This window comes from Leptosomus discolor, chromosome 9 (genome assembly GCF_034619465.1).
Source record: "Leptosomus discolor isolate bLepDis1 chromosome 9, bLepDis1.hap2, whole genome shotgun sequence".
In the NCBI taxonomy this organism is placed as follows: Eukaryota; Metazoa; Chordata; class Aves; order Leptosomiformes; family Leptosomidae; genus Leptosomus; species Leptosomus discolor.
Genome location: NC_141399.1, coordinates 16,825,807 through 16,845,183, shown reverse-complemented (window position 1 = coordinate 16,845,183; position 19,377 = coordinate 16,825,807). Strand labels below are relative to the sequence as shown.

The 19,377-nt window shown below is 35.4% G+C and overlaps 1 protein-coding gene across 1 annotated transcript in view; it reads left to right on the top strand.

Moving 5' to 3' along the window:
* The window catches only part of DNAH12 (dynein axonemal heavy chain 12), a 53,277-nt gene that overhangs the window by 16,569 nt on the left and 17,331 nt on the right, over nucleotides 1-19,377 (top strand). Inside the window, 19 exon segments of the mRNA XM_086470652.1 lie at nucleotides 840-980; nucleotides 1,572-1,655; nucleotides 1,739-1,924; nucleotides 2,590-2,611; nucleotides 2,614-2,703; nucleotides 3,483-3,670; nucleotides 4,342-4,493; nucleotides 5,210-5,348; nucleotides 5,436-5,602; nucleotides 6,660-6,915; nucleotides 9,003-9,295; nucleotides 10,477-10,662; nucleotides 12,952-13,144; nucleotides 13,231-13,416; nucleotides 15,344-15,517; nucleotides 16,337-16,470; nucleotides 16,800-16,962; nucleotides 17,414-17,494; nucleotides 18,658-18,834. Of these exon segments, the coding sequence (XP_086326778.1) occupies nucleotides 840-980; nucleotides 1,572-1,655; nucleotides 1,739-1,924; nucleotides 2,590-2,611; nucleotides 2,614-2,703; nucleotides 3,483-3,670; nucleotides 4,342-4,493; nucleotides 5,210-5,348; nucleotides 5,436-5,602; nucleotides 6,660-6,915; nucleotides 9,003-9,295; nucleotides 10,477-10,662; nucleotides 12,952-13,144; nucleotides 13,231-13,416; nucleotides 15,344-15,517; nucleotides 16,337-16,470; nucleotides 16,800-16,962; nucleotides 17,414-17,494; nucleotides 18,658-18,834 (3,012 nt within the window).

Sequence of the window (19,377 nt, the reverse complement as noted above, 5' to 3'; positions counted from 1 at the left end):
AAACTACCAGTATGGGTTCAAGACTTAGGAGCTAATAATCCTGTCTGTTTTTAATGCTTTTGTAGTATTTCTAGTGCTTGCTTTTATTTTTTTTTCTTCTCCCCTGCCCCTTTTCCTATGTATGTCAGACCTCCATTATTCTGGATAGAAAACAGTTCAATTCATGATTTTATGATTTTAAACACAGATGAGAAACACAATTGTAAGTTTTGTTTAACTAATACTTTTATGACTTGTTTTAAATTAGTGTGTTAAAAAGATGCTCTACCAAGTATCAAGTATATTTTTGGTACCTAGTTATGTAAGTTTAAATATGCAAAAAAAAAAAAAAAAAAGCAATACTGTTCTGAGGGTCATTGCCCTAATATATTTGTATCCACGCTAGGAAATCACGCCAAACTTGACTTCATTTCTCTGTCTATTCCTAACCAATATAATCAAAGTAATCTGAAAACTATCTAGAAAAACTTATGAACACATGGGTTCCCAGGTGTGAAACTTGGGTTTAGAGAAGAAACAATATGAAGAAGCAAATGTGAAACAGTGAAACTTAGGGTGACTCTGGGGAGAAACAGATGCAAGACAGAGCAGAAGCACTTGTAAGTTTCTGCAGATTGAATCGCCAGTCCTCTGTACAATATTTTTTATAGTGAAAACTCCACTATTTTAAAATTTTCTGATGTTGCATGACCCTCAGTGAAACTGCAAAATTATGTTCTGCTTTCTGCAGAACAAGAGAGGAATAATGAAAAGGAAATCGAAGGTTTTTCTGTTACTTGCAGTTTAAATCGAACTATGTATACTGTCTTACTTTTCATTCCTACGTTCTCCCCCTCTAGTGGACAGACTGTATAATTGCTAATACTTTCAGAGAATTTGCATTATCTGAGACTCCTGAACGCAAATGGGTTATCTTTGATGGCCCAATTGATACTCTGTGGATAGAAAGCATGAACACAGTTCTGGATGACAACAAAACGGTGGAAATAAATGCCTAAATAAAATAAAGTGACATTTTGCAAATATTCTTCTGTATAAAAACCACAAAGGCAAAGAGCAGTGCCTGGCATTTGAAAAGAGCAAGTACAAGGTGGCTTTGGTAACAAGTTGGTCAGCTCTTTTTGGTTGTTTGGTTTGGGTTTTACCTTGCTTTATGGGAATCATAATCACAGAATCAACTCATTGCTGTAAGACATTACATATATATATATATATATATTTCCTTAATGTCATATTGTAAGTTTGTAACATAAATAATTTAAATGTAAAAAATTACATTTAATTATATTTAATGTAAATCCCACAGTTTCAAAACTTGCACAAACACAGGCACTTACAATTAAAGACAATCCCAAAACACAGAGTTGTATTTTCAGAATTAGCGACTTCTGAAGTCAAAGTTATAATTATTGCTCCCAGCAATGAAACACTTTATATGGTTGACCTTGCCTTTGGTTATACTTGGTTTTGCTGATTTGCATATAGAACTCTCCCGTGATAAGGAGTGTAATTTACAACTAATTTTTTTTTCTAATCTTGCTTGTGATATTTTTTTTTTTAAATTATTAAAGCTTTGTTTGATGAGTGGGGAAATCATCCTAATGTCCCTTCAGATGAATTTTATTTTTGAAACAGTGGATCTTTCCCAGGCATCAGTAAGTTTTGTATTTAATGAAAATATAAAACAAAGTTCAATATATTAAATGTATAATAAAATGAGTTCACCATTTTTCCTTAGCCTGCTACAGTCAGTCGTGGCATGATTTATTTGGAACTTTCTCAACTGGGCTGGAGGCCACTTGTTACCTCTTGGTTGAGTAAACTGCCCGAACCCCTTAACTTAAAGGAACATCAAGATCTTCTGCAGGGACTTTTTGATTGGTTAATACCACCAGCATTAAGACTCCGTCAGAAACAGTACAAGGTATTTTTTGCCAGGTGGCCATTTCCATTCTGTTACCCTTGGTAGGGCAGCAGGACTATTCTCTCATGACAAGCACAATTAAAATGAATATGCAGCAGCCTCCTATTGTTCTGAGAAGGGCAACTCTTGGGTCCAATTTGGAAAATTAAAATGAGAATGTTAGGTAAGACTTGTGTTGTAAGTTGGTCATAGTTTTCACCTTGTTCTTTTCGAAAGTAAAGTAAGTATTTAAAGCAGTGAGTTAAAAGTCTTCACAAGAGAACTTTGTACATATTTTTTTTTTCTTTAAGGATGTCATGATGAGTAGGGAAGTACTTTTTTAAGTGTTGCAGGAAACATACGTGTAGTTCCTTGCAAATTCTGTGTGATACAGTGCTTAGGCTTTTGCTTGTGTATTGCTATAGTTATTCCATGGGGCTTTTTTGTTTTAAGATGTATGATAGCAGTGGTCACATGGTAGCCGTGAATGTGGTTAACAAGCTGAATGACTTGATGTTTCAAAGATAAGGAGGGCAAATGATCTTTTGAATAAAAGTCAATGTAAACCTTGTATTCAAATATTTGTTTAGAATTAGCTAATTATCTAATTACTTTAGTACTTTAATTCCAAAAGATAAACTAACTGAACATGTAAAGTATAATACTCATCCTTTTGTATCTCTTAGGAACTGGTACCTACAAGCAATACCAAACTCTTACACGTATTTTTGAAATGTTGATTTGTCAAACTGTGCAAGAAGATCACTCCAACAGAAACATCCGTGCATGGATTATGGTTGGTTTCTTTTTAACCTGTAGGCAGATATATATCTGTTTCTGCATATGCTGGTCTTCAAAAATAATGGAATTCATCAAATCAACGTTAATTTGGGATAAGAGATGTGAAAAAATTTCACTACCTCCTTGCTCCCTCCCCCCAAACTTTGGAGATACCCAGGTGAGACACAATTCCTATAAGTAACAAATATGAGTAAATGTTTTACTATTTTTCCAATTAACTGGGATAAATAGCATTTTTGTTAAATGTGCTTTTTAGCTAACTAATTGGCTAAACTGTCATTTCCCTTGAAAGAGTAAGTGTGTAAGACTGATTGGCTTATTTGAGCAAAATTTCCTTGGGAGGAGTGTTTTCTGAGAGTTATATTAGTTGAATGCTTGGTCTGACCTTATATGACTCTTCTTATGAAAAACTGATAAAAACAGAACGTTGAAGTATTTATTTAAAATTTAACTAGAAAATTCCTAGATCCTGGCTTGCAATTAAAAAATCCTGAGACTGCATGATTCTCAGACTTTGTCATTAACATAATGCTTTAGTCAGTGGCCTTTATTTTTTGTCATATCCATATAGCCTTGAATAAGATTTGTTTGTTTGTTTGTTTGCTCTGTCTTTAATCAGATTTCTAAATCTCTTTAGACCAGGGCTATCCAAGGGTAACTCATAACACCTAGCTGCTTAACAATATTTTTCAGAATTATGCTTTGTTAATAAGACTGCACAAGTTTCATATAATAGGTCAACTTTTTAGACAGTTGCTCACCTTTTTGCCCTTGCAAGGTTGCTTTGCTTTTGCCACAATCTGGTCGATTGGTGGGACTTGTGATGGTGACAGCAGGATAATTTTTGATAATTTCTTGAGGGAAACTTTGGCTGGGAAATCTGGAATAAATCCTGTACCAATGAGTGTGGGAAAATGGGAGTGTCCCTTTGAAGAGAAAGGCTTGGTCTATGACTACATGTATGAGGTATGATTAGTTGCTTCTGCATTGACAGAAGTAGGTTCTTACAGTCTGAATGGAAGGAAAATGTAGCTAGATGGATATTTTAGCTTTATAAAGCTTGTTGGATGTTGTAGAGTGTTGGTGTTGTATTAAATCATGTAGTGCATTTTTCATACATTTTTCTTTTTTGAATGTTAATGTGCTGATTAAACTTTTTAGAAAATACCAAGATGTACAAGTTATATTTATAATGTTGACACATTATAGTTATTTTGTAGCTAAAGCCAAGCTCACAGGCTCAGATCTGGTTTCTTATAGAAGGAAATATGGGGACTGTCTAGAAGGAAAGCAGGATGCTGAGCCCATAGGCAGTTTGCTTATATTACAGTGTTGTTTATAGTATCCATTAGAAATGTTAGATTATAATTAGACTAATTTTTGCGTATGTTGTTCTGTTGGGGTTTTATATGTTTTTGTTTGGTTTGGCTGAACAAAGTCTTTAAGAAAAGAAAGAGTCTAAGCTTAGGTATGTACTTTAACACTGTTGGTGAGATAAAGTGAACTTATGAAATATTTAATGTTTGTTAATTTATTAAAATTCATTTTTTCATTTTTCAGAAGTGAAGCAGTAGAGAAAGCCTTCCGTATGCGTAGAAGTAACACCATTCTATTTTACATCTGTATTTCTTCCCTAGTTGAAAGGCAGAGGATGTTGGGTTCGTTGGAATGGATTTATTAAAAAAATTAATTACAGTGATAAAAATGTGAAGATTCAGGATATTATAGTCCCAACTATGGATACAGTCCACTATACCTATTTGATAGAGATATTCGTCACCCATGGAAAGTATGTTCCATCACTTCAGTGCAAGTTTCTGAAACATTGGTCATGGGTAGAAACATCTCTCATTCTTTCCATTGACTTCATTGTTTTCATCAAGCCCTCAAAGGTTGTTTGGCCTCTTAAAAATAGCTATTTGCTACAAACAATACACCTTGTTGCCTTAAAGTCTGGTTTTGTTGGTTTGTTTTTTTCTTATGTGAAGCCTTATTATAATCCAGTTTTCTTATGCTTGTTCTGATGATGCTGTTATCCCAAAGAGTTTTTGTACCGTCTTTCTTCTTTGGTAATTAATTTTTTTGTTGTTGTTCTTTGATTAGTCATATCAAAATCAGTTATAGCTATGGTCAGATTGCATAAGAGAATGAGAGATAAACCAGCTTCAGGTTAAATTTCAAGGCTGAAAGTTTTATGAAGTTTAAACTACTGCAAGACCTATCAGGAGAACCATGTATGTTCATGCATACTCCAAAGCCAGTAGAATGAGGGAATGAGAAATTACTTTCTCTTTGTCCCCTTTGTCTTGTTGGTGGGAGCAAACTAAAATTATGAGAGGGTTATATGAATATGTTCAAACATTTTAGTTTCTTCTTAAGGCATGTAATGTTTTCAGAGGTAGAATGAGCAGGGCAAGTTAGTAAAACCTTTGACTTCTAATTGCAATTAGTTTATAGCTTGTTAGATTTCTGCAGTCCGAATGCTTTATTTCTTTCTTTGTGGAGACCTCTGCTTTTAGTGGGACCAACAGGTACTGGGAAATCTGTGTATGTCAAGGACAAGTTAATGAACCACTTGGAAAAGGAGCAGTACTTTCCCTTCTTCATTAATTTTTCTGCTTGAACCAGTGCCAATCAGACCCAGGTTAGTAGAACAGATAATTTATGTTTCAAAAAGATAACATATCTAAATATTTAATCTATGTTTTGAATATTCCTGTCTGCATTATAGAATATTATTATGGCCAGGCTGGACAAGAGGCGCAAAGGAGTCTTTGGCCCTCCAATGGGAAAAAAGTGCATTATTTTTGTAGATGATGTAAATATGCCTGCTTTGGAGAAGTACGGTGCACAGCCTCCTACAGAACTTTTAAGACAGTTCTTTGACCATGGATTTTGGTAATTATTTGAAATACAATTGTAAAATTTTTATTGCTGCATTTCCTGTTATAATTACTTATTCACTTGAATTTTACTTTCAAAACTCTTAAAAAGTGCTTTATAAAGGATAAGATAGCTTTGGTTCATATAAAAATATGTTGAAGCAACTTCTCTGTTGCTCTTTCAGTGACTTTTTGATTTAGGAAATTGATCACCAGATTTGTTTTGGGTTTTTTAAAAGGTTTTATTGCTGAACTTTGGCAGTATTTGTATATATAAAATAATACCTTTACTTTTGTTATTTTTTTTATTCATTATTTTTCTGGGGCTTTTTATGTCTACATTTTTAATTGTTTTTGTTATCCAGTGCAGTTCCTTGTTTCTTTCCTTTCTCTTCCTCCTCAAAATGAATTGACATATGTATATGCATTGTTTTTTGCTGTCATCCAATATCACAATTTTATTATTTAATTTTTTTTAGCAAAATTTCAACATTTCTTTTTTTTTAAAATAACAGTGAAGTCAGATCAGGTAATAGGCATAAAGAAAAATAAGGTAAAGGTCTTTGCTGCTTTTGAGAGTTTTGGCTCTGCTTAGATTGGAAGATTGGAACAGGTGGTCTCCTGAAGTCCCTTCCAGCCTGAATTATTCTGTGATTCCAGGCATTTCTCAAATACTGTTACTGTTGTGATTCCAGGCTCAAATACCTGTTGTTCTTGAATAGAGATAATATATCTTGTCGCATTACAGTTCTAAATACTCATCTCAAAATTTCGTATCAGGTTTTATGTTACCTAGTTTAAGCAAGAAATCTTTCAGGCCAACATGATGTGTTGAGATGAACTGGGGCAACCCAAGACTAGCGGTTCTTGGGTTTTTTGTGTGTTTGGGGTTTTTTTGTTTTAAAAAGTATAAATTCTATAAAAATACATATAAAAATATAGTACGTAATATATATTTTTAAGTACATACACTGTGCTTGCAGCGAGTACTCTGTAATATAGATGCATCTAAGCTGTAACAAATACGTTGTATCTGTAACTACCTAAATGTCACATTGCAATTTATTTTGAAGGTATGATTTAAAGGACACGTCTAAAATTACACTTGTTGATGTACAGTTACTGGCTGCTATGGGACCTCCAGGCGGCAGGAGGAATCCTATTAGTCCTTGATTTTTGTGACACTTCAACATTTTCACTATTGATTCTTTTAGCGATGAAACAATGGTCCGCATTTTCTCTACTGTAGTAGCTTTCTACCTACGGACTAGTGAATTTTCTGCCGACTACTTCACAATTGGAAATCAAATTGTCACTGCCACTTTAGAGGTAAGAGGCAAATACCTTATTGGAAGTTTCCTTTAATTTGTTCAGTAAATTTCCCCTGGCTCTATAATAATTCAATTGGTGAAGCAAAGATTTTTAGATATTTTGTTCCTTATTATTTTAAACACACAGTGTCATCTGCTTTGAAAAATTGTCTAGTTTTATTGTTGCAGTAGCTTTATTCTAGGAAAATTGCCTTTGAATTTGTGTTAGTGTGGGCTTCTGTCCACATAATATGAAGTAGATGAGACTGGAATCTCTTCAGGGTCAGACAGGCACGGGAAGCTGTCACATGGAAAGACAAAATGAAAATATCAGCTGCAACCCTTCCAAAATTCCTTCTCAGAGAGAAGGAATCACCTTCTCCACTTTCCTTCTTCCTCTCCTAGTTTTTATGCTTATTTTTAATGCTTATTATGGACACATCACAGCAGACTAAGGAAGCCAACATGAACATGCAGCTTTGTAGAATCTGACTCCAGTATGAAAAAAGAAAAAAGAGAAATGTTGTGAAACTGAAAGCCATTAGGCCTAGTTGTATGGAATTTCTAAATGTTTTGTGAAGTTCCTTGTTACAGATTTTAGCAAGTATCACATTTACAATGTACCATACATATAAAAAAAAAAGCAATAGCAATTTGTGACACTTTTGGAAAGAAGCATTAAGTTACAGGCATAACATCAAGGTATAGCTTGGCTGGCTTATTACATATCAGAAATCATTAGCAGTGTGAACAAATCTATTGCCTACCATAAGTTTTCATCATGGAAGTGCATTAGGTAGCTAATATTTGACCAATGAAAAATTCTGACAGAAAATCTGATCCGCCTCAAAAGCAAAATCAAATGCCTGAAGTTTCACGGTGAGATGTGACTTCCTTCTCCGGCAGAACTGAGCCTTTCTCAGACTTTTCCGCTAGTTCTGCTTATACCCAAGGACATATTCATGTATGAATTACAAGGCTGACTGACTGCTGCCACTAGAAATCTTTTTGTAGGTTCAATTAATCCTTCCAAAAAAACCAAACAAGTAATTCACAAGAAATTTGGAGGTTTTGCTTCTTTAAATAGAAAATAATAGTAAGCAGCTACTAGCAATCTGAATGAGTTTGCCCACATATTTTAAACATTCGGTTTTGTTAGGATACATCTCAGACTAAGTTCAGAGTGTTGTCTTTTGATACAGTCGTGCAGGTATTTCTCATCAGACTGCATCAAATTTTGTTTATACTGTTAGACTCTTACATACTTGCCTGCTACAGAATCTCTTCTCACATGAGTGAGTTTTCATCCTGTAAGCAATACCCTCCAACTCCTAGGATTAAAGTATAATTGAAGAACTGGTCTTTGGAATTGGCTTTGGACATGGGACAACAGGTGAAATGTGTACTCAGTACTATGGATATAGTCAAGCCTGTAACACTTGATTTTACTGTACATTTTGATTTAGTAGGTTGGTGTTTGATAATTGTCTTCACCTATGAGTGTAGAGACTTTTAAAGTTTCTTCTGTTGTCATTCACTTCATGTTATTCATGTTCGGTGTAATAGGAAATGACACTATTTCTGTCCTAACAGCATGAGCTAACAACAGCTGATGCATTCCAGATTAGACCAAAACATAGTGGAAAGACAGTTTTTTTGATCTGCCTATCCCTTCAGCATTTTTATTGACACACTTTTTATTTATGTGTAATCTGTAGCTATGCAAACAAATATATTTAAACAACTGAAAATCTAGGAAGTTTACCATTGCATATCATTCCATTCTTCATTCGAAGGAGAATATCCTATAATTCAAGGAAGTCAGGAGATCTGAGTGGTATTCCTGGTCTTACAACAGATTTCTTTACACTTGCTACAATTACTTTTCCCATTTGCACTTATGTTAGTAGCACATGTATATTCCAGAACTGCGTGAGGCGCATCTGATATATGTAGAGGACTTTGAGATCTTTAGACATTATTAGGATTTATTGTGTGAAATGTTTTTCTTGGAGAAATACAGTTTTAGAAGACATTTAAGATTTATTATATAGCTGGTGTTACTGTTTTATTGATTCTGTGCTTTTTTGTTGTTATTATCTTAAGGTGTATAAGAAAGCCATCGAAAATCTTTTGCTCACACCAGCCAAATCTCATTATATGTTCATCCTGCGTGACTTTTCACATGTTATCCATGGATGCTTGCTTGTAAAGAGGAAATCAATTGAAAGCAAACACGTAATGATTCGTCTGTTCGTACATGAGGTATTTTGTGTCTTCTGTGACTGTCTAGTGGAAGACAATGACAGAGCCTGGTTGTTCAATTTAATGAAAGATATTGTGAAAGAACATTTTGAAGAAGCATTTGATTTGGTTTTTGCACACCTGAAGCAAGGAAAAACACATGTGAGTATCGCATTTAACCTGTTGAAAAACAATTGCTTCCATTATAAATTTACAACTAGAAAGTTTCTCAATCGCAGGTGAAATTTTGGATCAAATGTGCTTGAAAATTTGAGTTGAATTCAGCAAAATGGCTTCTTTGGGGGAAAAAAAAAAGAATAAAAAAGTTGGAAGGGTTTAACTCTTGTATGTAAACATCCTTTTAAAAAAAATTTCATTTAAAATGTGGGTAAACTTATTACTTTTCTATAAAAGAATTTTGTGTATCTGACAGTGAAACAAAAACCTTCTTAGTTAAAAAATAGTGCAACATTTTTTCAGATTTACAAAAAAACCTCCTGGGTATTTATATCTTATGAAATTTAATTTATCAAGCATAGTGTTTTATTAAGCTTCTGGATGTCTGCATGTAGAAATAAGGCATCCAATTAATCAGTAGGTCAGCAGAGCAACTTTTCAAAAAAATTCTGTCACGTCTTTTCTTGGAGATGTAGCAGCATGTGCTCTTTGGGCAATGGGAGATAAGGTAACAGAAACAATCAGGTTTATAAATCACTACCACAAAAGTAGCTTGGGTCTGCAGATAGTACTGTGCCTGAAAGGAGAAATAAAAGTATGAATACTCTTAAATGGTCTTCCAGAGACCTGATTTACAGGATAAAGAAACATTTGCTTTTTAGGTTTAGCCTGTGACTGAGTTACTGTGTGGTGAACAGCATTCTTTAATTGTTATGGAATTTTAGTATTTAAACTGTTATATAATCATGCTATACTCTATGCCTTGTATTCCGTTTTTCTGTTTTTCTCTTTTTCTTCCCCTGTCATTTCATTGATGAAGAATAGAAGAAATAGTTTTGTGGTTTTAGTAATTCATTTCATAATGCATTGAAAATTGCTAAAAATTCATCTGTATAAATTTGGTGTCATCTGAAGGTCACAATCATGAGACTGTTAACAGCTGTTTGACCCAATTGTGTTCCAAGAACAAATTAAGAATAAGTATATTGGTTAATACAGGAAATAGAATTTTGAGGTGGGTGTTGTCTGTGAGTTGAAATCTTTGAGTGCTTGTTCTTGTGTCTTGAGTATTTCTCTAAATTCTCCCTTGTTTTCTGAAATTCCAATGAGGGATATAGTCATTAAATATTAAATTTGACTTCATAATTTGTTGACTATTTACATGGGTAACAGAAGAAAACATGAGAAGTTTGGTTTTTGGTGACTACATGATTCCAGAACTTGAGGGAGATGAAAGACTTTATGCTGAAATTCCAAGCATTCAGCTATTCAGTGATGTTGTGGAGCAGTGGCTGGATGAATATAATCAAACCCACAAAACAAGAATGAGCCTTGTAGTTTTCAGGTGCATACAATCTGTATTATTAAGAGCTTCAAGCAGTAGTTGATAATGCAGTATATCCAATTTTGCGGGCTGTGTTTTTTTGTATGTCTCATTCCCTCTATGCATCCACAAAAGTCTTTGTGGTGTTACACCATTTTGGATGGAAGTGGACTGATTTTTCTCTTATGCCCCTGCTTTTTCTATCTGAAAGTAAATAATGAGAAATTTTTCTCCTAAGGGGCTCTGAATATATTCTCTGGTTGTTAAAGAAACTGTGCACCAAATCAAATGGGTGCTCTACTTCTGCTAGGTCTCTGTTACCCGTGACAATGGATGTTCAGGATGGTTCCAATGAAGATGGTTCAGGATGACCATAAGCCAGCAATGTGCACTCATGGCCAAGAAGGCCAATGGCATCTTGGGGTGTATTAGAAGGGGTGTGGTCAGTAGGTCAAGAGAGGTTCTCCTTCCCCTCTACTCTGCCATGGTGAGACCGCATCTGGAATATTGGATCCAGTTCTGGGCCCCCCAGTTCAAGAAGGACAGGGAAGTGCTTGAAAGAGTCCAGCGCAGAGCCACAAAGATGATTAAGGGGGTGGAACATCTCCCTTATGACGAAAGGCTGAGGGAGCTGGGTCTCTCTAGCTTGGAGAAGAGGAGACTGGGGGGTGGCTGCATGAGTGTTTATAAATATGTAAAGGGTGAGTGTCAGGAGGATGGAGCCGGGCTCTTCTCGGTGATGGATAATGACAGGACAAGGGGCAACGGGTGCAAGCTGGAGCATAGGAGGTTCCACATTAACATAAGGAAAAACTTTTTCACTGTGAGGGTGACAGAGCACTGGAACAGGCTGCCCAGAGAGGTGGTGGAGTCTCCTTGTCTGGAGACATTCAAAACCCGCCTGGACGTGTTCCTATGTGGCCTACTCTAGGTGGTCCTGCTCTGGCAGAGGGGTTGGACTAGATCTTTCGAGGTCCCTTCCAACCCCTAACACTCTGTGATTCTTTGATGTCAGTTTTACCTGCAGCCATTGAACTTTTGTTTCCCCAAGGACAAAGATTCTAAGGTTGTGAGGTTCAGAGTGAGAGATAGCGTAATCATAGCCCTCTGTCTGCTGTTATTATGCAGCATAACCATGCCCCACTTCAGGGCATGTACCCAGCCTGGTGCTGCAGCTAATTCTGTGAAAGTTTAGACTCCCCAGGCTGCCATTGTTACCTTAACTTGCGATCAGGCACAGCTACCCACTGAGACAGATTAGGAGGTCACAACTCCTTCCTCCTCCTTATTGCTAGGGATTACTGCCTCTTCATATTTGTCAGCTGTAACTTGAACGTAGCTGCTTCACGAAGGAGATCCGGGTTAGTTTTAAACACTTCTAATAGCAGTTTATTTCAGTCTAGGTAATTTTGACAAGCTGGATTTGTGAGTACCTGTATATACAACTATGCTGGGAATTTGAACAGCTGGAAGCCTCTGATCAGAGGCTGCTTCCTGAGCGTAGAAGCAATACCCCAGTTACCTCACTGAGCAGCAGCTAGGAGGGCATGTCTGACTGTAGAGTAGCCTTAGAGTTCAATCTCGTGGATAACATCTGGATTTGACTCCTTTATTTTTTCTAACAAATCAAAATAAACAATTTATCTTCTTTGACAAGCTTTAGCCTTTTATGAGACCACTTTTAACTGCTGCTCAGCTCACTTTAACTACCCCGTGCCCTAAAGTTAAACAGGCCATCTCCTGTAGACCTTGCTGCATGTTCCAAGATAAACTATGCCCGTGTTTTCACAATATATAGGAGTCGCAGTAATGTGCAGATACTGCTTTCTGAAAGCATTGTTCCAATATCTATTTCATATCTAAGTTATAAAACACTGTCAGAGGCAGAGGGAAGGAAGAGGTTTGTTGATGAAACCCATTTTCCCCCATTTGTTCCTTTAAAAAGCATTTAAACTGTTATACTTCAAGAAAGTTAAAACTGATAATACTGTTATAATTTAGAAGTAGGGAATATTTGTTGGTTTTCTTTTTCTTTGACACCTTTATCCCTATAGTGCTCCTGTTCTCACCGCTGCCCATTCCTTTCCATAATTTATAGTCATTTGTAATTTAGCTAAATACTGATATTTGCATAATAGAAGAATTGAGTTTTATTTTATTTTGTGGTGCAAACCCACTCCCTTTCTTCCTCTTCCCCCACCCTGTCCTGCTTTCAGAAAATTGTTTTGGAGTGCTTGTTTCACAGATCTATAAGTTCACAAATGTATGTGTATTTCTGCCATTCTGGTAGTCAACACATTTCCAGTACAGGTATGTGTTGGAACATTTGTCTCCTATAAGCTGTATCCTGAAGCAGCCAGGAAGTAATGCTTTGTTGGTTGGAATGGGAGGAAGTGGACGTCATTCTTTGACTTGTCTAGCAGCATTCATGGCAAAAATGTGTGTTTTTCAGCCAGAGATTTCTAAGACTTATGGTGCAAATGAGTGGAGAGAAGATCTGAAGGTGTTAATAGCCTGTCTGCATTTTGACTTAATTTTAAGGAAAGATGTTTTGGAATGTATGATATTTTATTTGTCTTGCATTTTTAGAATCTTCTGAGGAATGCAGGTGTAAAAGGCTTGAAAACAGTATTTGTAATCACAGATATGCAAATTAAAGAAGAAGGCTTTCTAGAAGGTATTGACAGTGTCCTCAACACTGGGGAGGTACCCAATCTTTTTGCATCAGATGAGAAACAAGAAATTATAGAGGTATCTTCAGAAATTCTCTTTAATGTCACCTCCCTTTTAAGCTATTTTTTCAGTTCAGTGTGAAGTGTAGCTTTTGGATGTATGCACTGAATTCTGTGACTCTCTTGAGACCTTAGATACATGAACCAGTTACTAGTAAACTTATGGAGTATCTTATGCCTGAGCTGGCATTCTGTTCACGAACACATGAAGTTGTGCCTGTAGGGAAGTTCGATTGTTCACAAATACCCTGTGTTTTTTTTTTTTTTGCAGTGTGTTGTGCAGAAGAAGAGTGTACACCATAGTGTTTTCATTGATCAGTTAAGGACAAAGACATTTTTTAAGAGAACACCGCTTGCCTTTGTCAATAGACTCTCACCGTCTAGGACACTAGGGCATTTGTAGACAGAATTTCATAGTCTTGACTTTTCTACTCAGAGATGTTGGGGAAGGGTGCTCCGTGAATTCAGACTCAGAAGTAAAGATGCAATGTACTTGGGCAATTTTCTAAAAGTTTCTAACTAAAATCAGGCTTGGGTTTTCAAAATAGCAGTCACCTGTTAGGAGGGAGGGGCATCGATCTTTGCATACACCAAGTTGAAAAATTAATGTTAGCTAACAATATTTGGAACTGTATGCTGTGCTGTCTTCATACCTCTGTGGTGTGTTTACTAATAAATTACCTAGGTAAACTTCTAGTTGACATTCTAAGTGGTTCTTAGTACATGCACAAATGTTCTTTATTGAAATAGCTATATCACATGATAAGTGTGGCTGTATTGTTTTTTCCTGCGCTTAAATTATGCAGCATGTTGATACTTGCATTCCATGTATTTTGCAAACAAGTTAGATTATAATCCTAATCATCTTTCTCTATTACTGTTTCATTCTTGCCAGGTATATAGTAACAATATTAAGATAATGTGGCTTTTTTACAATTTTACAGTTGTACGAACATATTCAATTGGTGTATGCTAGAACTTGGTAGCTATCCATAGCCAGCTGGAGCAAAGTTGTTCGTTTGGTTTTTTTGCTCATTTAAATCTGCTTCATCAAAATATTTCCACTTTTACCCTATTGCTACTAAACTAATTTTTGTCATTTATTATAATTGCAGGATTATGTAAAGTATACGTGCTTTTGTGGAAGAATAATTTGAGGTTTAGGGGTTTATAATCAGTTTATAATAATGGATTGTTAATTAATTGAGGATAATAATATGTTTATGAAGTAGTCTTTAGTTTCAAGCCTAGAGATTTCGTCTTGTTTTGAGAGATCATTGGTTTTGGTAAATAAACAGATGGAATATGTTTTGGTGTTTGAAACTTAAATCTTCCTCTCCAATAATAAAGGTAAATACAGCATATTTTAGTATAATAATAAAGCTAAAAAAAGTTCATAGTAAGTTAATGTCTTGAAATGTTTAGGGGGCTTATATGGTGCTTAAAGCATAGATGATGAGGAAAACATTTGCTTTTGTGAGAGTGGCTTTTGTGTAATAAGAGCAGTAATTTGCCTCATTTGTTTGTATCTGCTAAATCTTTGAGTGACTGAAGATTGATTGTAATTAAGCCTGATAGTTATATTTTTCATTAGAACTAGAATTAGAACTAATTATGAATTTTGATTTCTTGCAGAATGTGTCTTAAACCTCTTTCTCATCTTAATGTGTCATATCCATCTGGAACTCATCCTGGGATGGATTTTTAGTGCTTGTTCTGATGTATTCTCAGCAAGCAGATGATCACTTCTAGAATGAGTTATTAGGGTCACAGATAAATATTGTAATCCTGTTCTCAAGCAGTATTTACTACTTGTTGTTTTTCTAGTTTATTCTACCTGTTTCATTTGTCAATAAAAATTTATTTCATGGTGATGCTATCAACAGGATTGCCATCGGGCTTCAAAAGTACTTAATGAGAAATTATACAACAGTTTTTACCCTATGTATTATTCCTGTGCAATAGTTAAGGCTGGCAAAAAACATGAAGAACTCAGTCCCCTGGACTTGTTTGCATTTGTTGTGAACTGCTGCAAAGAAAATCTCCATATTGTGGTAGCATTCAGCCCAATTGGAGATGCTTTCCGGAATCGTCTGAGGCAGTTTCCCTCACTCATCAACTGCTGTACCATTGGTTGGTTCCAGGTATGTGAAAATGTTTATGTTGTTCCCTCAACGAATTAGTTCAGTGTTCTAATAATCTATATTTTCATGTTCCATTAGATTTTTCTCTTGTCTTTTGTATAGAAGTAGTCCATGTTTTTCAAAATTTGAAAATAGCATAGGCATTTTTTGTAGTACTTTTGGGAGCTCCTTGGTGTGCAGTCTCAGTATTTCTACGACTAAACAAACTTAAATTTTGTTGTTACAAACTTTACGTTTCTGAAGTAGTGAATACCCTCAGTTTGGTGATGGTAATTTGTTGTTTTATCACATTACATGAATGTTTTGTAGGACTAGAGAAACCATTTCGATCTGATTGTAAAATTATGATAATTGCTGCTGCCTGTTAAGGAAATCATTCATCATGGGAATAACTAGCAAATACAAGTCCGCTTGTTTATCAATAGATCTTTTGTAGCAGAATAAAACTTGGAAAATTACTGTAGTTAAGGATCCTTGGTGTAATTGGTGTTAATCTCAATAAAGTGCAGTTAGGTCTATATCTTGGCCTGGTGCTGACGTCAATTAATTTTCCTGCCAAAGGATGACATAGACACAGAAATGTTTGGGTAGAATGGCAATATGTAGCATTTAATTATCAGTCAGGAGTTGACAGAAAAGATTGCATGGGTAGTGACCTTGCTGCCTGATATAACCCTTATATCTGTTCATTGTTCTTGAGACAAATTTGGGACTAACATGTCTCATTCTGGTGTTTTGAATGGTAAAAATTGTTTTTAAACTATGAAGACTGCTAACAGCTGAATTTTAGGAATGCTTCTTGCTTCACTTCTCACTCAGCTGTGGCCTGAAGAAGCTCTTGAACGTGTGGCTAATAAGTTCTTAGAAATACTTCAGCTCACAGACAGCGAGCGCCAGGAAGTTGTGCCCATCTGTAAATACTTCCATACTTCAGTTTTGTCACTCTCCGTAAGGTCAGTCTGTTTCTTTTGAAAAAAACTCATTAATTTATGGAAATATTAAGAGGGAAAAGATTATACCATTGAAAGTAATAAACTGAGCAACAGAGAACTCAAAAGTTGAATTTTTGAAGTGAGAGACAACGTAGTAGGTGATTGAGTTTCGTTGCTACTCATTTCTGTCTTAAAAGTTAATGTATAATATCTGCTTGCATAAAAAGATTATATAAAATTATCAATTGTTTGCTCCTATTGTTTGTCAAACAGTTACATAACTTTGCTAACAATAGTCAAACTAAAAAAAGAAGACAAATCTTAAAGGTTCTCTTTTTTTTTTTTAACAGGTTCTTTCAAAGTCTGGGACGCCACAATTATGTTACTCCTACTTCTTATCTTGAGCTTATTGCTGCATTTCGGAAACTTCTTACTCAGAAACGAGACACTGTAATGAAAGCCAAGAAGAAATATGTGAATGGACTAGATAAACTAGCTTTTGCTGAATCACAAGTGAGTTAGCACAAAAATGGAACTGAAAATCCAAAATGTTTGGCAAAAGCAGGTCTTTTCCTGGAGAAGTCAGTCAAAAGCATTACTTCAGATTTTTTTTTTAGCTCGATCTTCAACAGTAAAACTGTAAGAAATGTAGTTTGCCTTTCCTACAATCATAGCAGTTGTGCTAGAGGCCACAGACCTCTAAGCATGTATTGCTAAGCAGTATATGAACGCAGCTTCCCTTTCCTAAATGGTTAACAGGTGACTATGAGTGAATGTAGTTCTTAAAATCAGGGTTTGTACATATGAGATAAAAATAAGTCTCTGAAGTGTTTAGATTTGAAACTGAATATTATTTCTTTCTGTCAATAAGTTAGTCATTAGGTAAAATCTAGGTCTTACAGAAATTGTTGGAAATTGTACGTGGCACTTCTGAATCCTACCTGATCCTTTTGCACATGTATAGGTTGGTGAGATGAAACAAGAACTAGTTCAGCTGCAGCCCAAACTGGAAGAGGCTAAATTGGATAATGCAAACATGATGAAGGTAGAGTTATGCAAATACAACTTTGTGGTTTTTAATGTAAGCATGTGTATACTCGGGATCCATAATTTCACCTTTGTAATAATTAACTTTGAATGAGGGATGTTAATTGCACAGTGTACCTCTGCTTCAGTGTCTCAGCTGATTATAGACAGGTTCTAAAGACTATACCTGTATACAGTTGCTGATATGTGATTTTCAGACAACAAAAGCTGAGGTTCAGGTTTTTGAGCTCACTTCTTGTTTACAGTGGTTGCAGTATTGTGAAACTAGCCACCATGCTTATATCCTTAGAACTGGAAGAAAACTGTGTTCTTTATGCAAGATACAGACTCTGGATTTACAGTTCTTGCCTAAGCTCGACGCTGAAGGATGTTAGAGGAACTTTCATATTAATAGTGATTAGACTGGATTTCCCAAGATCGTTCACAAACATTGCAAAAAACCACAAATAATTCTTCAGATACAAAATAAACAAGAACAGTTGTGCAGTCTCTATTTGTATGCACAGAGCTCATATGATTGAGTCTTTAAAAGGATCCTAAAAAGGATTAACTTCATAGAAATTTAGCAGGATGTAGGAACCAGTCCCTTAGGTGTTTTTGAAAATTCTGACTTGCAAAAATATGCTTATCTAGTATGTTACTGTTGCATCACAAAAAAGCAAGACTTGACTTGATTTTTATGCACTTGCTTCTGCAAGTGTTTTTACAGATATAGTGATATCTCTTCTACCTACTCTTTACAAACCTCTAAGAAAACTTGTGTAGAACTGAAAAGGGAGTACTTGGATGAAGGCTTGACTCATCACTGAGGAGAGACTATGAAGCTGTGAAAACTCACTGTAAAAACTAGTAATTTTTTAATTACAGCCTGAAGCACAAAGAGTTTCTCATCTCCTGAACTTCAAACAAATTTTAAATATCTTTTATTGACAGTAATCTGATTTCATGCAGTTTACCTACTGTTAAAACTCCGTGATGATGTTGCGTTATACTAAGAAACAAATTATTCCCTTAACACACATTGAAAATAGATGAAAATATTGAAATATTTCAATTTTCTCTTTATAGTTTACAGTATTCCATAAGTGCTATAGTAGGTAATTTCAGTTTATTTTATCATTCACTGCTCAATAGGAAGCTTACTCATGTGTTTTTCTTTAGACTATAGATATAGAATCTGCAGAAGTAAAACAAAAAAGAGAAACTGTAAAAGCAGGTGAAGAAGTTGCTACAGAAAAAGCTGAAGAAGCTCAGACATTGAAAAGTGAATGTGAGAGTGACCTGGCAGAGGCAATCCCAGCCCTGGAGGCTGCACTTGATGCTCTTGATACTTTGAAGGCAAGCTGATCTCAACTTCAGCATTTGAAAGAGTTATTTAACATGATACAACTCTTCCATTTATTTGGGAACGAATGCACTAAGATGAAAAGAATTTGAGAAGTGTTAAATTTCCTCCATTTTGGCAAAGGAGAGGATCTGTGCGGTCATTGATTCCTCTTTCAGTTAAGTTAATGTTGACCACCAGTGTATAAAATGGCATTTGTTTATGGCTAAGAATTATCTGGATCTTTGACTTAAAGGTTTTGTCCTTGTCATGACTTCCACATGATCTGAAAGCGGTATTGTTGAGAAAGTGCGCAGGAATTTAGCATAGTAGGAGTTATGAAGTCTATGAGATGTCTTAGATGACACTTATGGAAGTGTATCAAAAAATAGTCTGACCTGGACCTTTTAAGACATAAATTTAATCAGTAGTTTACAGTTACTAGCATTTATGTCTTTTTATTTCTGCTGCATAGGATACCTTGATGGATATTGTTAATTGTCTTGCTAACACTGTATCATCCCTTTTGAAAGTCTGCTAAAATTATGTTCATTGGT